The 19,714-nt window shown below is 64.2% G+C and overlaps 1 protein-coding gene across 2 annotated transcripts; it reads right to left on the bottom strand.

Moving 5' to 3' along the window:
- Nucleotides 1-511: 511 nt before the first annotated feature.
- On the bottom strand, nucleotides 512-19,651 carry TRAF2 (TNF receptor associated factor 2). Of its 2 annotated transcripts, XM_053918596.1 has the most exons (11): nucleotides 19,542-19,651; nucleotides 13,668-13,885; nucleotides 13,050-13,128; nucleotides 12,749-12,847; nucleotides 8,236-8,397; nucleotides 7,321-7,392; nucleotides 5,722-5,796; nucleotides 3,891-4,211; nucleotides 3,324-3,501; nucleotides 2,767-2,915; nucleotides 512-2,277 (listed from the first exon to the last, which is right to left on the bottom strand). In XM_053918596.1, the coding sequence occupies exons 2-11, from the start codon at nucleotides 13,853-13,855 to the stop codon at nucleotides 2,059-2,061; spliced, it is 1,542 nt and encodes a 513-aa protein (XP_053774571.1). In that variant the 5' UTR covers nucleotides 13,856-13,885; nucleotides 19,542-19,651; the 3' UTR covers nucleotides 512-2,058. The 2 variants fall into 2 exon arrangements, with proteins under 2 accessions (XP_053774571.1, XP_045052633.2); XM_045196698.2 differs by lacking the exons at nucleotides 13,668-13,885; nucleotides 19,542-19,651 and having other exon boundaries at nucleotides 12,958-13,091.
- Between the last annotated feature and the right edge of the window lie 63 nt (nucleotides 19,652-19,714).

Here is a 19,714-nt window from a genome sequence, read left to right as displayed (position 1 = left end):
CGTGTAAACGTCCACAACAGCCAAATCCACGGACAAACGGGTCAGTCGCTGCCCCGGGCCGGGGTGTGTCCTAAAGGAAGGGTCACGAAGGCAGCTCTGTACAACGCAGGAGGCCCTCGGCGGAGGGCGAGATGGCGCGTTTGGGGAGGTGGCGGAGCAGCTGAGGCAGGCCTGCCCGCAGGGTCTCCCTCCAGAAGTCAGTCGGCAAGGACCAGGGCTGTGCTCGGCGCGTCCAGCACGGACCTCCTCTGAAGCCCGCCCTGCCCTGTGCCCTGCACCGCCGGGGGAGCAGCAGCTGCGAGGTTCTGGAGCAACGCCCGCGCAGGCCCTTGCCCTTCCCACCTTCCCAAGTGGGCTCAACCCCTCCTCCTGCCGCCGCCCTGTCCCCCTCTCTGACCTGTACTTGAACCTTTCCACTCTCACTTGACTGTTCTGAACTCACGCATCCACTCGGTAACAACACGTGTAAATAAATACACACACACACACACACACACACCAGATGCAAATCGAGTGTCAAACCCAGTGTTGAAAACCACACTCCATACCAGCAGAAGAAAACACAAGGGTGTGTTCAGCCCCAGAGACAGTTAGGGCTTCTCGAATGACTGGTCCACAGCGCCGTCCACAGGAGGGGACTGTCCCACACGTGTCCACGTTCGAACCCTCTGTGCACTGCCCCCACTACGCAGTCCCACGGCACCACCATGGACCGGCACCCGGGAACACAGGGACACTGTCCGATTGGCAAATGGATGGTGTCTGGGAGACGTGGACACCCGTGGGCGCCCAGTCCCCCCGGGTGCCCGATGACAGCTCAGTCTGAGTCCCGCCACGTTTCACAGATGCGCTGGCCACATTTGTGGACTGAGAGGCATGGAAAGGAAACTCAAACCCGGCCAGCCGCGAGGACGGTGCCTGGAGCCGCAGACAGGCCAGTGGGCCAGGGACACGCGTGCTTATTCCGCCACTCTCTGTGCTTTTCGTCCTTTAACTTCTCAGAACAGACGAGAGAAAGTGTCAAGGGCAGTCCCATGCCACGGGAGCTGATGTGCCTGGGCAGCCTGAGCTGGCCTCAGACCACGAGTCCTGGGAACAAGGACAGCCACCTGTCTTCACCCCACAGGCAGAGGCCCTAACCCAAGCCTACTGAGCTCCCCCTGTGGCTGGTCCAGCCCAGGGGCCTGGGCTGTTGAAGAAACAGCTGGTAGGTACAGAGAAGTCCTGGTTCTGGGGAGTCGGGTCGGGGGCAACACCGCTATGAGATCCCCAGATGCCAACAAGGCCATGGGCTGCTCTCCCAGAGCTGGGGTCCCCGCACGGAGGGGGGGGCGGGCCCGGAACAGGAAGTCATGGTCCTGCTCTCAGGCAGCCCTGGGGGAAGCCAAGGGAGAAGCCGGCCAGCAAAAACCGTTCCAGAAGAAACTGGCTTCACGAGGCCCACAGCTGTGAGCTGGGGTGTCAGGAAACACACAGAGCTGCCCAAAGGCTGGAGACGCAGGCAGGGGCCGTGGAGGCCAGGAGGGAGCCCCCATGAGGGCCACCATGACCAAGGCTGGAGCCAATGGACACCACTCACCACAGAGAGTTAACGATTTAATAAGGACCTCGCTGCGGCCTGATGGTACAGCCGCCACATCTCTCGGGGGGCCTGATCATGCACCCCATGCGCGCCACAGGGGCAGCTGACAGACACTCTAAGGACATGGGCCACCTCCCCACTCGCTAGCCTGGCCAGGCTGGAGCAGTAGGCCCCCTTGGAGCCCCGGCCAGGCCCAAGACTGTCCCTGCTCCTTAGGATGGAAGGGTGGGACCAAGCATGGGGGGGTCCTCCCCTCGGGGCCCGCCTGCCCTCCGCTCGCCTTGCCCAGCCGTTCCTGCTGCAGAGAGCTCCCAGGGCCCGCAGGAGGCTCTTCAGGACCACGGCCCAGCCTCGACCTGGGCTGGGCGTCCTGCCGGGGGGCGGCTCCTGCCCGACGGGACATGCACTTGGCTCCTGCCCACCATGGCAGCTCCTCACCGAGCCGCTGGCCAGGCTGCCTGACCCAGTGGAGGCGGCTAGAGCCCCGTCAGATCCACGATGGCCTTGATGAAGACAGCGTCATCGCGCACGTAGGAATTCTTGGCCTCCATCTTGGAGACAGGGCAGAAGAGGGGGCAGCCGCTCGCAATGTTCATGTCGCCGACGGGCCTCTGGAAGGAGGACGAGGTCACGTCGGGTTTGAAGGCGTCGATCACGTGCTCTCTGTTGTCCTGGTCAAGCAGCATCAGGGTCACCTGGGGGGACAATGCCGAGGGGACCACATGAGCCCACCTGCCCCCACTTAGCCCCCTTGGGTGACTGGGCCTGACAGTTCTGTCCAGGGTCGAGGCCCTGAGGCCAAGCCCTGTGCTACCTCCTGCATCTGGGGGGGGCGTTTCCTTAGTGATGCCCACACATCTCCACCCACGCCATCCCCCTTTCAGAAGCTTCCCGGGCTCTGCTCTGACCTCGTCCCTGACCCCCAGCTCCTCCACCCACTGTGGACTCTGGGTTTCAAGGGGGAGGCCGCAGCCCCAGCCCAGGCCCGAGCTGTGCTCCTGTCTCTGACACAGGCTCTCCAAGGTGGCACTTCTCACCAATGGCTCCAGTGGCCATGAAGCCCATGACCCCAGAGCGCTCAGTGGCAGTGCCCAGTGCACGCCCCAGGGCCAGAACCAGAGCACCAGTCCCGACAGCCTGCCCAGCACGCAGCTCCCCCCCCCCCCCCCGGAAGGGTTGTGCACCTTCTGGTTGAAGGGCCAGCGCAGGAGGGCGTCATTGGGGCCCTTCATCACCACAAAGAAGAGCGACAGGTGTGTGCCCCGCCCTGTGCCGTCCCCATTCAGGTACAAACGCAGACACATCTTGTATCCATACCTGCTGGTGTAGAAGGCTGGGGTGGGGAGTGGGGAAATGAGGCGGGGGCGGGGAGAAGCTGGGGCTCACGGGACCCCCCCCAATCGCCCCCACGCTGTCGCCATCCCCTGAGGGACAGATGGAGAACAGCCTCCTCCCCTCTCTCCGCACACCACCCAGCGGGAGGCCTGCAAGCCGGGGTGGAAAGGGGCAAGAGCACGGCCTGCAGCCTGGGCCAGAGCAGAGGCAGGTACACATGGGAACAGGCCTGGCGTGGGGATGCCCGCCTGCTGCGGCTGCCCCGCCTGGCGGCCCTGCTGAGATGGGGAGCCCCTCTGTGCAGGGGGCAGGGCACCGATTCATGGGGGCTCCCCATGTCCGCTCACAGGGAGGCCCACGGGCACCCAGCACAGCAGCAGCTTGGGCACAAGTTCCAGAACAGCACCTGGGGAGAAGATGGCAGGTATGCGGCCTGCCACGGCCTCCTGGCGCTTCCTGGCGAAGTCCGAAATCTTCCAGATGAACACCCCATCGAAGGTGGATGCCTCCATCTCGTGGACCTTCTGCTCCAGGTCCGCCATTGCCAGGTCCTTCAGGCCGATGCTCCTTTCCAGCTGCTGCACCTGGAGGTCCGAGAAGCCCCGTGAGGATGTAGGGCCGGAGGCCTTGCCCCATCCTGCTCCTCGGAGACCACCTTCCACCGCACAGGCGCCCATCTCTCCTCCATCTCTCCGCCCATCTGCTCCTGAGCTTCCCTGGGTCAGCCTCTAAGGTCAGCTCCACCCTGTGAGACCCCTGTCCCCGCCTCCTCCAACCCCTTGGCCTGAGGGTTCAAAGGCTGTCCTGACAAGAGTGAGGTACACCCCTCCCTCTGCCCCCTCGCCCCCTGGTTGGGCCCCCTGGTGAACGTGGCTCAGGCAGGGCCCTGTGCAGAGACATAGAGCAGGCCCCGTGCTAGAGATCAGGGTGTCCCCACAGTCCTGGCCCCACCACGCTCCAGCCAGGCACCAACCTTGTTACTCAGGGCTTCTATCCGGTCCTGGTCCAGCCGGTGCTGCCGGCCACAGGCCTCGGCAGTCATGGCCACCCTCTCCACCTCCCGGTTCAGGACACAGACAATGTTCTCAAAGGTGGCCGTCTTCCTCTCCAGGGCCTCACACCTGCGCAGGAGCTCTGCTGCCGCAGGGAGCTCCAGGCCCGGGCCCAGCACGCCAGCCTCCTGGCCACGCCCCTGGCTCTGGGACGGGTGCCTGGCCTCCACGACACGCAGCAGCATGGCCAGGTGCTCGCGGAGCCACTGGCCTTCGTGCTCCTGCTGCTTCTCGCCCTCCACCTGCGGTCCAGACAGGGAGGCTTGTCCTCACGCCTGCACGCAACCCTGACCCAGGCCGCACAGCCTCTGGGGGGGAGCACTCGCCCAGATGGGAGGCGATGACACGTGTCAGTGACTTTGCCACCTTGTCTCCCTGCCCGCGTTTCCTGTCACTGTCGCAAGTCAGTCGTGTTTCAAAACTACAAACCTTCCTACCGACTTGCCAGTTCGTATTCAGAGTCATGGGGAAAACACACCATGGACAAAGCTCCCAGGGGCTGGAGGGAGGGCTGATAGAGCTCAGCTTCTTCAAACAGTTTTTATTGCACAGATGCAACTCTACAGCCACGTTTCTCTGACCTCCACAATTAACTTTACCATGTCTGACACTCCCGAAAAATGCGAAGTAGAAACAACGAATGTGCGTGTGAGGTGCCCCCTGCCCCAGGCAGCAGACCCCGGGCATCCCAGAGAACCGCAGGGACTGCTGTGCACACCACGCAGGAGAACGCCAGCTGGTGCTGCGTGTGGGGCCCCAGGGTGGGGTCAGAACAACAAGGCCTCTACAACCTGCAGCTCAGCTGGCGCCAGACCTGGGGCGTGTCCACACTGACCTCTGGGAGGCAGAGGCCTCTCACTGCCTCTGCACCAGGGAGCTAGCTCAGAGCAGGTGTAACCTGCACCGAGTCACCCAGGCAACAGAAGCACACAGACTGAGGGGCAGAGGCAGCACTGTTTCCATGCACTGTCCTTAGGAACACAAGAGCCAGGCCTGGCTGCTGTGGCTCAGTGGACTGAGTGCCGGCCTGCGAACCAAGGGTCACTGGTTCGATTCCCAGTCAGGGCACATGCCTGGGTTGTGGGCCAGGTCCCAGTAGGGGGCGCATGAGAGGCAACCACACACTGATGCTTCCCTCTTTCTCTCTCCCTTCCCTTCTCTCTAACAACAAATAAATAACATACTTAAAAAAAAACCCCAAAAACCAAGAATCGAACACCCAAGACCAGGGCAGGCGAGAGCCCCACAGGACTGCCACCACCAAAACTGCTGCCTGGGCCCCACCACTCAGGAGCAGGGGCCAGGTGCTGGGCAGGGTGCGGCACATGGACGGAGACCTGCCCAGGAGGAGGGAGTTGCCCAGAAACCAGTGTGCACTGAGCAGAGAGGGCCAGGGCCCCCTGGGGTGGGAGGAGGCCAGTGTGCTGGAGAATGGTCAGGCCAGGGGCTACAGCAGAGAGACAAGGTCCCAGCAGCCAGGGCCAAGGTCACACAGGAAGGGCCATGCAGGCCACAGAGGTGAGCTGGGCAGGTGGGGTCCAGAATGGTCAGGGCCGGGGCTGTGAGGACAAGGGGATCAGTGGGAGGAGAATGGGCAGCGCAGGTGCAGCTGAGGGCCCTGCTCTGGAGCACAGGCAGCGGGCAGGTGGGAGCGAACAGGAAGCTAGTGGCTGCCACTGGCCACTGACATCCGGGCTCAGCAAGGGGCACATGGCACAGGAGGCAGGGACCCCCAAGAGGGCCCAGACTTACCACTGCGGGGCAGCCGACGTCACGGAACCGACAGGGTGCCAGGCACTCGCCGCACCCCCTGACATGGTCCTGAAACTAGGAGGGTGTGGCGTCACCAAAGCCGCACTTCTCAGCCCAGGCAGAGTTCACACAGGGTGCAGCCCCGCCCCACCCCCTTCACTCATCTTCACTCAACAGCCAGCTTCCAAAGCCCCAGGTGCACACCCACCCACATAGATGCACACCTGTGCAGACACTCTCTCACACACACACACACACCCAGGTGGGTGCAGCCCGGGGCCAACACCCCAGGACACACACAGAGAACGCTCCCCCCCCCACCATCTGGGACGTGGCAGGTCTGAGTACCCAGGCGTCGAGGCCAGAAGCCCATTTTCCATGGAGCCAGGGACGAGGAGGGGCCGGCCTGGCCGGGGAGCAGACACCCACTCTGACCCATTGTGGCGTGGGCGCAGGACATTGCCGAGACCCCCAGAGTGGAAGAGAGAGGCCAGGGAGGCCAGCCACACACAGACACACAGCATCTGGACTCAGGGAGGACATGACACACTGATGTTCCCATAGGTGGAGGCCGCAGGACGCTAGCAGTGGTCCCTCTTCCGGCCCCCACCAGGGACCTGGAATGTGAAAACAGCTGGCCCCAGGAAAGGAAATGGCCCGACCCTGAATTAGAACCAGCGAGAGACCTCGGACAGCGCCCTCCCAGCAAGACCACCAGCAGGCAGAGCTGAAGGGCAAAGGGCTTCACCTCCTGGTGGCGTTCCCCTCCAGGAAGAAACAGGCAGGAGGTGCGAGGTGTCACTCAGGTGTAAGAGACACCAGTGACCTCAAGGCAAAAATGCGCTTACTGTGCTCACAGCTGAGACATGACAATCGAAACTGCCCCCAGAAACCATCTCCCTGCCACGTGGGCTAAGGTCGGACTAGGACTCGGCACCCTGGGGCAGGTGGAGCCTAGGCCCTGCTTCACCGAGGGGATGTGGGGTGTGGGTTCCGAGCCACTCCGAACCCCCGGCCCTCAGTGTGCCCCTGCTCTAATTCGCACTTCGGAGCCCCGTGGCAGCTTTGCACTACGGCCTCTCTCTGGCAGAGCGACCCAGACACTCAAAAGCAACAGGTCTGGGGCAAAGGAGCTGACTGGCAGGCAGCCCGGCAGCTGGTCTGCTCAGAGACAACACTTCACGTGCGGAGACTGCGGTCCAGGGCCGTGAGCGGAGGGGTGCTGCCAGGGGAGCGCGCTCAGACGGGACCACACAGTGGCCCGGTACCACGTCTGCAGGGACGAAGGGTCTCTGCAGCAGGGAGGGCTGTAAACACGGGAGGCAGAGACCTCACCGGCGCAGCGGCATGGGCCCGCAGTGGGGTTCCTCTTTCACAGCCGGGACTCCTGCAGCCTGCCCCCAAACCCGCACTGTGCTCAGCCACTGCCCAGGCCGGCTGTTTCCATCACCAAAGATGTAACAGAAAAGTGGCCCACAGGTGGCCCCACGCAGGCTGCCACTTCTCCCTTGGTGCCAGGACGTGACCCCACGGCACGGGCCCCTCGCCACCCAGGCTCGTGCCACCCGCCGGCCTCAGAGGCACCAGGACACAACTCACTTTCTCGCGAGGGACCTTCCCGCTGCAGCCGTCACACGTCAGGGGGAACTTGGGGCAGACCTCGTGATGCGCCTTCAAGGGAAGCAGTCAGGAGCGTCAGCGGGGAGACAGGGGGCGTGCGGACGCAGGAACCAGGCCTGGCACCGAGTCACATGGCTCCACTGCCCTTGGCTTCAGGGGGCCTGAGGTTCCCCAAAACCCCCACCTCAAAGATGGCACCAGACACTGGTGGGTCCCACAGGCCCTGTGGGAGCCTTGGAGCCATTAGACCCTCCTTCCGTCTGGCAGCCCCCAGAGCAGCAGGGCAAGGAGCGAGATCGTTCGCAGCCCTGACGGAGACAGGCCCACGTGGGTGGAGACCGCCGTGCTGGCCAAGGTGGGGACCGGCAGGACTTTCTGGCGATGGACCAGCTGGAACATCTCAGAGACCCTGCCGATGCTGCAGGCGCCTGGCATCCACCCAATGGGCTGGCCCAGACCAACCTCTAGATCTGAGGGTTTATGGGAGGGGGCACAGAGGGACACACTCGGCCAGCACAGACTGGCCAGCCTCTTCTACGAACAAGCGCGAGGGGAAGACCCCCACAGGGAGCTGCTGGAGGTGAAGAGAGGCTGCAGGGCCGCCTCCGAGGTGCGGTCCCCGACCGCTGGGGGACAGCGACAAGGCGTGGCGTCCATCTGGGTGTGGCAGTGGTGGCCAGAGCACTGCGTCGACGGGACGGCATGACTCCCAGGGCTTGTCTTGTCTGCCTGACACAGGGACGCCGGCACAGCCCTGGGAGGGAGCCATAGCCCACGCTGCCCTCCTGCGTGCGCGGCTTTCCTGAAGTGAACCGGCCTCTCGAGGTGACGGGGCCTGTCACACCCAGCCTCCCGCCTCTCGGCCCCACGGCAGGCACCCTGGCCTGCCCTCACCTTCATGCCAGCCCCGCCGCAGGGGGCCCTGCAGTGCCGGCAGCTGGGGCTCCTCTCCGGGCACTCCTGCTCCGCGTGCCGCTCCTTCTCGCCGAGGCGCACCAGGCCTCTGCACGCCGGGCACTCGGTCAACAGGAACGGGCAGTGTCCTTCGTGGCAGCTCTGGCAACACAGGGAGCACAGTGCCCACAGAGCGCCCCAGGGACACAGGGGAGGCCACACCGCACATGTCCTGCTGATGGCCACCTAGCCATGGCTCCCCCTTTGGCCAACCCCAGGGTGCTGGCGAGGGCCAGCACACCAGGCGCCAAGAATCAAAACCTCCCAACACCTCCACTCCGGGCCAGAGACCAGGACCCACTCCAGCTGGTGGCACCCTGCCCACGCCATGACCCCAAGGATGTCCCTCCCTGTGCCAACCACGGGGCGGAGGGCACTGTTCTGCATGACGTTCGGGGACCACTGGCCGGACAGTGAGAGGGGCACATGAGCGGGGATGGGGGACAGGTGCAGGAAGGCAGGAGCAGAGAGGCAGGAGCAGAGAGGGGCAGCCGAGACACAATAGGCGACACAAGGACAAGGCTGGCCAGAGGCCAGGCAGCCAGCAGAGAAGGCAGAGGGGTGACCAGAGCACATGGCTGCAAGAAGGGGCCGAGGAGCCAGGGCCAGACTCATCCCACTGCACAAAGGGCCTGCCAGCCTCACCCTCCCGCAGCCAGGGAGGCCCCAAGGCATGTCCTAGGGACACAGGGTCCCAGCTGGGGCTCTGAGTGACAGGCTGCAAGAGTCAGAAAAGGAGGGGCCTTCAAGCAACCAAGGAGAAGCCAGGCAGTGCGGAAGAAGGATGCAGAGCGGGGGCTGGCTCAGGCCTTGGGAGCCAGGAATCCAAAGGAGACCCAGTCCAGCCTGGCCTCAGGTTGCTGCTTCGCTGCAAATGAGCCAACAGGGAGACCCTGAGAGCTCTGAGGGACCTGGGACGGCCACTTGGACCAGGTGAAGGTGAGGAAGGGCAGGACCAGGGCACGTGCCAAAAGCCCGAACCCTCGGAGGTGGCAGGAAGAACAGGTCAGTCTGGGCCCCTGACCAGCCCTGAGGGGCTGTGGGCTGAGCAGCCAGTCAGACTGCAGGCAACTCTGGGGAAGAGTCCGCTGTGATGGGGACAGACAAGCGAGTGGGAAGTGGGAAGCAAGAGCCATGTCTCTCTCACTGCGGTAACACACACAACTCAACAGCGAGTGTCCCCACCCCAGCTCTGGGCACGGCTCAGTGGCACCAGGGACAGTCACACTGCTGTGCAGCTGCCACCACCGTCCTCACACAGACGCTCTGTCCCCATGAAACCCCCAGGCCCGGCCCCGCCGGGGGCTCCCTGTCTCTGCAGGTCTGCCTCCTGCAGGGCCCGCGTGTGAGTGGGGCCTCACAGGACTGTCCCCCTCTGACTGGCTTCTTCACTGAGCACAACGTGAAGTTTCAGAGAGGACATACCGCTGTGTGCCATGGGGGGCAATGTGGAGAAAAGGAACCTGCTGGGGGAGGAGGGCCCTCCACGGGGGTCCCCACAAGCAGGGGTAGCCCAGGAGGTGCTCAGCGCTTATCATTCAGGAGCGAGGAGAAGCGACAGGTGAACTTGAGGCCCATGTGCGAGTCCAGGGACTTCAGACGTGGAGTCAGTGGTGCTCATGCCTCCTCTTAGAACCTCTATGCGCCTCCTGGAGCACGCACCCTGACCCCTGACCTCCCCTCCAGGCAACCCTCTCCGGCAACCCCTTGGCAGCCTGATGGGCAAGAGGACACAGGCAGCCCGGGCCAGGATGGGACTGGGCTGCATGGCCTGACATTGCAGCAGCTGGAAGGGAGACCTGACTTCCTGTGCCCCTCCTCCCCAGGGAGCATCCTCCTCTAGGCTCAGCCCCAGGGGAACCTCCCATACCCGGAGAGCACTGCAGCCTCTTGTGCATGGGTCCCCACCTGCCCATCGAGCCCCAAGTGGAGGGCCAGGCCGGGCCCACACTGAGCACAAGGCAATCAGTCTCACTGAGCCCAAGGGGCCCCAGCAAAGACAGCGGCACAGCCCCCAGTCCGGGCACGAGGCCCTCGCAGGCTGTGCTCTGAACAAGACTCACTGGGTGTATGCGTGCGGACTGAGAGGCCCCTGGAAAGCGCAGGTGCTGAGGCACAGGAAGCAAGGGCACCTGGGGCAGGTGCATCACACCTGCCTGCCTACCCCCAGGTCTGTGTCTGGAGCAGGGACCCTGCACCACCTCTGCCCGGAACAGGCTCCGCCAGCTCCCCTAGCCTGGGAGACCTTCAGAGAATCTTAAGGAGGTGGGTAAGTACAGAGCAGAGAGGAGCACCTGGCCCCGCCTCCCCCTGGGCTGCAGCTCTCCGCCAGCCGTGCCTTGTGGCCCCCTCCCTCCAGAGCAGCTGGCTTGATGCCCCCAGCAGGCAGTCCACAAACACTTCCCTGAGCTCTGAGAAAACACTAGACATCACTGCAGAGGCAAAACACTCCAAGGCAAAGCAGGGTTTTCCCCGTCTTCCCACGCTGTCATCTGCCTGCACCACAGCGTGAGCACCCACTAAGCCACCCCAGTGCTGAGCAGCCCCAAGCTGGGCCATGCCAGCTCAGACGTGACTGCGGGGCTCTGGCTTGGCAGGGTGGGGGGCACCTGTGCCCCAAGGCCTGTGGCGTTGACAGGCGGGGGAGGTTCGATCAATATGTCGGAGGCCACGGTCAGCATGTCCTAGAGCAGCACCACCCTCCCACATGACCGAACCAGCTCTCAGGGACTTTCCAGAGCTCGGGGCAGCCAGGGACTTTCCAGCCTGCATGCCTGCCGGCCGCGGCGGGAGCCGAGGGCTGGCTGCCGTCCCTGGCCTCAGCTGGAGGCCACGAAGCCACCGCCTGCACCACAGGCCTGCAGGCGGCAGAAACCACAGAAGAACCAGGAATAGGGGTTAGTCCACCTGTCCCCGGGGGCCTCTCAGTCCCCTCAGAAGGCAGCACAGTGCCCCACACCCCACATGGCCCACCCTTCCGGGAGAGACCCCGGCCCCAAGCCCCCTCTCAATGGCCAGCAGTAACAGCTGCAGGTGCAGGTGTAGCAGCATCGTCTGTCTCTGGGCGGCCGGGCCCCCACCCACAGGTGGAAGTCTCTTGCTCCCAGGAAGGACACAGAGGGTGTGGGGAGCCCAGGGCGGCTCTGCTCACACGCTCCGGCGCATCTCCTTGTCCACCCCCGGAAGGCTCGTCCCAGACACTGCCTGCCTGCTTTTCTTGCAGAACACAGAATACAGTCGAGAGCCCCAAGACCACGCGGTCCAGCGGCCCAGAGGGCAAGAGCAGTGCAGCGCACGTGGCAGAAACAGGCAGGGAGAAGTCCCCCTGGGCCCTGGGACCCTCATGCAGACCTGACACCCCTCCCTGCTGTCCCCAGCCATGCTGGCTTAGTCCCAGGCCTTCGCGCGGCTAGGTCACCCCCATGGGAGCTCGCCTAACTGTGGGAGAACCTGGCTTCACCACCCAGTTCCCTGGCCTTGCCACTCACAGAGCCCAGCCTGTCACTCTGCGCCACTGAGCACAACCCCTCCCCCAGCCCCTGGCCACTGCCGCTGCCGCTGCCACTGCGCTTCTGATCTGAGTCGGGCTCTTCCAGGGACCCACCGGACCCCTCCTCCTGGGTCTGGCTCATCTCGCAGTGCCCTCCAAGACCGTCCGCACCCTAGCTGGGGCAGGGTCCCCTCCCTTTTCCTGGCCACGTGATGGCCTGTGGCCTGAACTCGCCACGTCTCATTTGTCCCTCCATCAGCGGGCAGGCATGTGACCACTGCGAACCTCGTGTGCGAGTGACCACCTAAGGCGTCATTGCAAAGGGTGCTCGTTAAGAAGAAAGGTGACAGGTAACTGGACACGCTCGGGCACCTCTCAGCCTCCACGCCACAGGGCTAGTGGCCAGATGCCCATCACACAGAAGCCCCAAGTGCCGACGCAGGGACGCAAGCCACCTCGCCTGGCAGAGAGACAGGCCACAGAGAAGACTTGCACACTGGCCCCTGCCTGCCCCAGGCCAGGTGCCTCTCTGTGACCCCAGGAAGCCTGTGCAGGTGACTTCGACATCTGACGTCAGCACAATTCGAAACAGGGAAGCCTCGTCTGCAGACCTGACAGAGAAGCCCCACCGAGCCAGAGGCTGGTTTCCTGCACGGATGGGACCTATTGCAGCGGCTCGCAGGCGGTATGCGTCTTGCCACACCTCCACCCCCATGGCAGGGGCTGAACCCCAGTCCACAGGCCAGGAGACTGAGGCCACGCCACGCCACATGGGGTTCCGTGGAGCGGGTCTGTGCTCCGCACGGTTGGGTCTCTGTGGGTGTGTTATCAGTGCCAGCTGGCTCTCCCCACAGACATCAGAGAGGGAAACCTGGGAGGCGCTGTGCAGGCTCCCGGGGCCACTGCTGTGCGTGGGAAGGGACTTCCTCCCTGGGAGGCCGTGCCCGCACAGAAAGGCCCTACCTCGTACTCTTTGAGGGTCCCCTTCCAGGTACAGCCCTCGCTGGGGCAGATGGCCGGCAGGCTCTCCACCTCCCTTCGGGCAGCATTGTCTGGGAAAGCCTAGGGAGAGAGCAGTCATGTGGTGAAGCCTCCCCCAGCCCCTGCCCTACGTAACCCAGTCCTCTGCACACAACCCGTCCAAACTAGACGCCACTGCAGTGGTGGGTCACCTCCACCTGCCCAAGTTTCATCCACTGTCGGCGTTGAAGGAGACGCGAAATGCTTTCTGTTCAACGTTTCAGCCTCACGACGTCCCACTCACCGAGGTGCTCTCTAAAATCGAGATGCCTTCTTCGTATATGCCCTCGTGCACACAGGCGGAGCAGTTCTGGGGCCCGGAGCTGGGGGAGGGAGATGCTGCGTGAGAGCTGCTGCCGAGGACACGCCACCCCATGTGTTCTCACCGTTCCCGGGTCGGCAACACGCCCAGGTCAACATGAGGGTCAGAAGGCTCAGAACAGGGAGGCGTCCAGCTCCTCAGACGGCCACCCCCCGCCACGAGCAAGCCGCTCCCCCTCGGAAGCAGGTGCGGCCCATCTCACTGTGCCGCCAGCCCGCCCACCGGCAGCAGGCCGTGCAGACTTCCCCACAGGCCCCATGCGGGGCTCAGCACGCATCGGGGGCCTAGAGCAGCAAGCCGGCACTGTTGCGGCAGGTGACCAGCAGAAACCATCTTCAGCAGTGCCCATCCCCCCCACATACCCTGCTTCGTTCAGCGTGGACCCGCCTGCAGAGGGCCTCTGCCTGCTCTCCCAAGCACTGCCAGCATGCCCGCCAACAGCGAGGGCTCGCCTGGAGCACAGCTCCTAGGGGCGCGCCTGCTCCGTGCCCCCTCCCTGGCCCCGCAGCCCTGCGGCCAGGCCCGCCCACCATCCAGTACCTGAGGATGCTGCTTAGGCAGAACGAGCAGTAGCGGTGGCCACACTGCGCCTGGAAAGGCCTGCGCAGGACGTTCTTACAGGCGGAGCACAGGTACTTGTCTTCCAGCTTGGTCCCCAGGACGGTCTTTGCAAAGCCAAACTGCAGAGCGTCCAGGGTGCCAGGGGGGGTCACACTGGCAGCAGCCATGGGGGCTGCGCCCCTGGGAACCACCACGCCCTGCGAAGGAGCAGAGTATATCACAGCCGTCCTACGAGGCGCCTGGCTCCCCCGTGACCCTCAGGGGAAAACGCCCTGGCCTGGGGGTCAGGGCTCTGGGTCGTCAGGCTGACCGGTGGCCAAGAACCTGAGAAGCAGGACTTGAGTGCTCTGGGAAGTCTGGGAAACAATCCCCTACGTTCCGTCGCCACATAGAAAGCAGGATCCAGCCACAGAGGCGACCTGCCCCCACCCCCTGGCTGGCACCCACATGCCCACCCCGCATCCCCTAGGCAGGCAGGCTGTCCTTGACGTCACCCAGCCTGCATCTGAGCACGCAGGACACCACCTCCCTGCTGACAGTGCCCAATAGCCCCTGAAAGTGAAGCACTGTCCCCTCCAGGACACTCAAGACCCAGGCAGACCACCAGCCTCTGCAGACACCAAAGGGCTCTCCTTTCCAGGCCTGGAAACACATTCTCAAGTCTGCCCGCGGTCCAGGCCGGAGCCTGCGACTCTCCAGCCAGGAGGCTGTGAGACAAGGCCCCTCTCAGGAGGAGACAGGGTGTGCTCGGAGCAGCGATGACACTCTGGGGCTGCCCCGCTGTCCCAAGCTGGCCTGACACCACAGGACACAGCGACAGGCAGTGTCGCTCTGAGTCTTTGCGCGGGGTCCTGGCCCTGGGGAAGCCTCACACGTGAGGGCCCCTCAAGGCTCACGAGTCTCCCAGCCTGCGGAGCCCCCCCGGCCCCTGGCAGACGCCGTGCCCAGGGCCACTCCACCCAAGGGCACGCTTGTCGCTCACTCGCTTACAGTCCATGTGCTTTCCAAACACGGGGCTGCCCTGGACCCTGGTCAACCCGCCCACCCATCCCACGACCAGGCGACCTGTCCACTCCAGCCCATGCGGCACAGACGCAGAGCGGGAGACAGTGGCCCTGAGAAAATACTCCTCCAGGAGGAGGCCGAGCCCACAGCCCCGCTGCGCCGAGAGCGCTGCCTGGGCGCTGCACAGGGAGCGCCCGCAGCCACACCTGGGCTCCCGCTGCGACCTGCCCCACGCGCTCGCAGGGACAGGCCACGCGCTCTGTCCTTTTTCCTGGTTATGCTACCAAATGGATTCCCCGAACCGCTCGCGGTTCAAAATCACTGCTCTAGCTACGTCAGACGTGGGGATTTAAAGTGTCCCTGAGAAGAGAAGGGGCCTCAGTCTTTAGGTTGGAACCCTGTGCTTGTTTTGACAGACAGAACAGGACACGGAGTGCGAAGGACGCCGGCCACAGCGCTTTCCCTGCGGGCAACAGGCCAGCACGGGTGGGGGTGGGGGTTGCTCTTGAAAACTCTGGCTCAACAGCTTCCTGGGGCAGCTGTCAAACTGGGCTCTACTCTTCACGTCCACATTCTGCCTGGACCCCCAAACACAGCCGGGGCCCAGCCTGTTGGCCAACTGGCCACACCTTCAGTGGCAGGTGGCACCCGTTTTATGGCTCTGTCGACTGACTCCTGTCAGACACAAAATCGGCATCCCTTCTGACTGGCAGAAACAGGAAATGGCCCCGACACGCAGGAGGGAGTGGTCCGAGCTTGCCAGCACCAGGGCGCCAGCCACAGATCAGACGGGTGAGGGGTGCCCACGTGCACCCTGGGGGTTCTTAAGTCCCCAACGTCCCATTTGGATCTCGCCCATCGACGCGGTTGAACTCTCCAGAACCGTCATGAAAACAGCACAAGAACGAAGGCGCCCAAGCTGGCGGCCCCCCGCAGCCTGCGCCTGCCCAAACCCTAGAAGAAAGCCCGCGCGTCTCTGGCCCGTCTGAACCTCCCTTTGGCCAAAGCCGCACCGGCCCAGGCTCCCCGAACAGCCCCGCACAGGCGTGCCCAGGAAGGGGTCTGACCCAGAACCAAAGTGCCCTGCTCATTCTTCCAAGCTTCCACTTTACCTTCCAACCCTGACTCTCAGGTAAGTTGGGTAAAAACGAGACCTATGAACTCTGTCTATTCACAGTGCCTTGCACTCGGCCCCCCTTCCCCAAAACACACTCCTGACGTGAGGGCGCTAACTTCCGCCTGCCCCTCGGTTAAAAGGCATTTCTACCCCACACAAGGCCACACAGAGTCAGCGCTGGTTCTGTGCAGCAGGCCAGGCAATGCCACCCTGTGGTGAGGACACTGGGACAGCGGTGACTTTGGAGGTACAGTATGTGATCGATTGGATGTTTGTTTGGTCTTCTTCCCAGTTCCTGGCACAGAGCTCCCAAATCCCTGGGACCTCTGAGAGAGGGAGGGACAGAGGAGCACCCTCTGTTATTCCCAACCCCCTTTGGACACCAGCCACCCCCAATTCTGGGAGGGGGGGCTGCAAACTGACTTAATCACCAGTGGCCATGCGCTGACCAATCATGCTTCATGACGGAGCCCCCGTAAAAATCCCACAGGACCAGGCTCACAGACCGTTCAGAGTGGAGAACACACCTTGGGGCCAGCAGGGTGGCACCTCTGGAGAGGACATGGAGCTCCCTGCCCAGCCCCCGCACCTCCCCCAGGTGGCTGTCCCTTGCTGTGTGACTGCCGTGTGCGCCTGACCACCCGAGACCGGCGATGACCCTCAAGAGCAGTCCGTGCTGGTGCAACAGCCAGTGCTGCCATCCCACCCAGGCCTCGCCCTAGCGGGTCCCCAAGTGCCAGCACGAACCTCACAGACTCACCGCCCCTCCGACAGCAGCTTCTGCTCTGCACGGTGCGGGGCTTCTACAGCAGGGCTCCCTTGGTTCTGCCCGGTCAGTCAGCTGTGCTGCGTGACAAGCCCACTTAAGGGACATTCCCGAAGCTCACCCCCACACAGCCACAGCGTGAGCCCCTCACGAGGACACCCACGTTCAGCCCACAACTTTGCACTGAGGCCATCTGTTCTCAGGCCAGCATCATGCCAAGCAGGAGACGGGCGCACCCCCTACGCCCAACAGCCGTCCACTCCAGAGCACACGTGGCCAGGGGCCTTCCTAGCCCTGCAGCCCAAGCTCCATTCCCATGGCATCGACACTCCTCCTCTCCCCCGTTGACTGCAGCCTCTCCAGGCCCTACTGGCCACCAGAAGGGCCCTTAACATGCTGTTGGGCCTCTAGCTCCTCCCCAAGACGTCCCAAACTCCACCCCGCCAGACGGAGGGTCTCTGTTCACATAAGCGGCCTCCCCCACAACCCTCACTGCCTGTCCCTTCTGAGATGGGCGCATCAGGAAGTAGGGCCGGGAGGGTGCAGGGAAGGGACCCAGGCCTGTGCAGTGGGTACCTGAGTGACGCTCTGCTGCTCCCCAGGCTCCCAGCCCCGTGCACCCGCTAACCTGGCCCAAAGCAGGGCCCCCTGCTCCTGGGACCCGAGCCAGCCATTCCTGCTAGCTGAGTCACCCCTCTACTCCCCCTCCTACCCCTATCCCGAGTGTGTGTTCCCCTAATCACTACCAGTCCTCGAGACCACCCATGTAAATGCCACCTCCACCCCTGCTGGGCCCCGCAAGGAACACGGTCTCCACCCTGCTCCTGCTAGAAGCAGGACACATCTCAGCTCTCTGAACAGCTTCTGCTGAGTCTGCCTCTCGGTGCCCGGGCTCAGCCCCTGGGCAGTGATGCATCCTCCCTGTGCACACATGGCTCAGCACACAGGGAGGACAGGGGCACCCCGAGCAGGTACAGACTCAAGGACAGACAGAAGCTGCGCCCACTCTTGGCATAATCGTGCGACCTGTGGGTACATTTTTCTGGATCTTTCTCCCCGGACCTTCCTGTACTTCCCTGTTCATGCACGGACACCCACCTGCCAGGCCACACCCAGTCAGTAAGCAACTGCTGGAGGATGGGTGGGGAGGCTGGTGTCCCCATCGTCAGGGTAAGAAGGGACACACCTGATGCTCAGAACTCATGGTGGAAAGGCCTTCTTCTTCCTGGAGAAAGTGCTTTTTCTAGCAACAAGTGGTCGCTGTAAGTCCTGTGCCCTAGTCCTCAGCCACTGTCAAAACAACATATTCCTTCGGGCCACCGAGGGATGACGTTCAGGCTTATTTCCCCGGTAAGTTTAGAGACTAATAGAGAGAGGGGCCCGGCTGACAGCCCCTCCCCTCGTCACTGCAGCAGACAGAGGCATGCCCGTGGCCTCCCCTGTGCACCCACCACTGGCTCTAATGTCCCAGCTCCAGCCACGGGTCGCGCACGGTGCTGGGGGGGACGCATGTCACTACTCATGGAGTCAACGGGGCTGCGTGGCACAATACAGCCTCAGGTGGCAGAGGTCTGGGCACAGGGGACACAGGAAGGGCTGTCCCAGGAGAAAGGACCAGCAGGCACACAGCAGCAGCCCAGGTCACAGCAAGAGCCTTTGGGAGCTGCGGCCTGGGGGGCTGAGTGGGGGCTCGGGGCTGGGCCTGGAGAGGACACTGCCAGCTTCTGCTGCCAGAAGGCTCTCGGCAAAGCAGCTGTTTCAAGCAACAGTAAATTTTGCAGTACATAAGTTACACTGCAATAAAGCCCTTTAAACAACACTCAAGCAACAATTCCGGGTTGGGGGGCACCTCCCCGCTACCACTAAAAATCGCAGCTCTCCACAGGGACAAGCCACCCCTGGGCACCTTGCTGCGGGCTGGGAGTCAGGGCCCGCGGGCGCGGAGTGCCCGCTCTGGTGAGCAGCTGTCCTGGGGCCTCCACTGTCACCGTCCAAGGATGGGCCCCACTCTGTGACTCAAGAGTCTCCCCCTGACTCCAGGCTCCATCCCTCCTGCAGCTGCCTCCACGCTGGATCCCGGCAGGAGGCCCGTGTTCCAGCCAAGTCCTTGTCCTCACCAGCCACCTCCAGCCGCGTGGGCCGCGTCCCGCCCCCTGGCACTCACGTGCGAGAGGGGACCGGCGCGCCGTCCAAAGGAGCGCGCCAGGTTCAGAGGCCCGAAGAGACCTCCCGGCCTCCGCTCAGGCTTCCCCGGGCCGGGGGCGGGCTGCGGGCCGACCCGGGCACCCCGACCGCCACCCTGACCTGAGCGGACCAAGGAACGCTTCCTCGAACAGCAGAATGAATGGGAGGCTGGGACCGGCGGCGGGGCGCGGGCGCCAGGGCAGGGACAGGAAGCGGAGTTTGGGGGCAGGTGGGTGGGTGGGCGGACGGCGGGGGCCGGGGGCTAGGCCGCGGCGGCCAGCAAAGGGAGAAGGACCGGCCCGGAGGCCCGAGCACTGCCCCGAGGTGCGGGAGCTCGTCCACACCCCGACAGGTCGGGAGGCCCCTCTGGGGGCAGGAAGAGGGGACAGAGTGGGGGCAGGCGAGCCCACCGCTGAGGCCGGGGAAGGAAGGGGCGAGACGCCCACAGGCCGCAACGGCGGCTCAGGGCAGCGAGGCTGGGGAAGAGGCTGTGCGGTGAGCCCAGGCCCTGGCCCTGCATCGTGACCCGACGGTGTGGACCTCGCTCCGGGACCCCCCGGTATGGACCCCCGGCAGGGCGCCCGCGGGAGTTCGCGAACTTTCCGGTGCCGGCCCCCGCGCCGACTTTCAGTTTCCGGTTCCCGCGCCTCGAAAAATCCCCTCAGGCCCGCGCGGCGGCGGCGGCGACGTCCCAGTCCCTCTGCCCTGCCTCCCAGCGTCGCGCGCCCCCGCCCGCACCGCGACCCCCGACCCCGACGCCGACCCAGGCGGTCCGACTCACCAACCGTCGCCGCGCGCCCAGACCCGCGCTCCCGCCCTGCGGTACCGCCGTCGCCGCCGCCACCGCCACCGCCACCGAGGGCCCAGCCCCGAACCCTCCTGACGGACTGACACAAGAGCCTACCAGAGCGCCCAGGGAGCCGCAGCGGGCGCCGATTGGCCAGATTTCTCCCA

The sequence above is a fragment of the Desmodus rotundus genome, chromosome 1 (assembly GCF_022682495.2).
Source record: "Desmodus rotundus isolate HL8 chromosome 1, HLdesRot8A.1, whole genome shotgun sequence".
Lineage (NCBI taxonomy): Eukaryota > Metazoa > Chordata > Mammalia > Chiroptera > Phyllostomidae > Desmodus > Desmodus rotundus.
The sequence above is the reverse complement of the archived record's forward strand: the minus strand, read 5'-3'. Positions and strand labels throughout refer to the sequence as shown.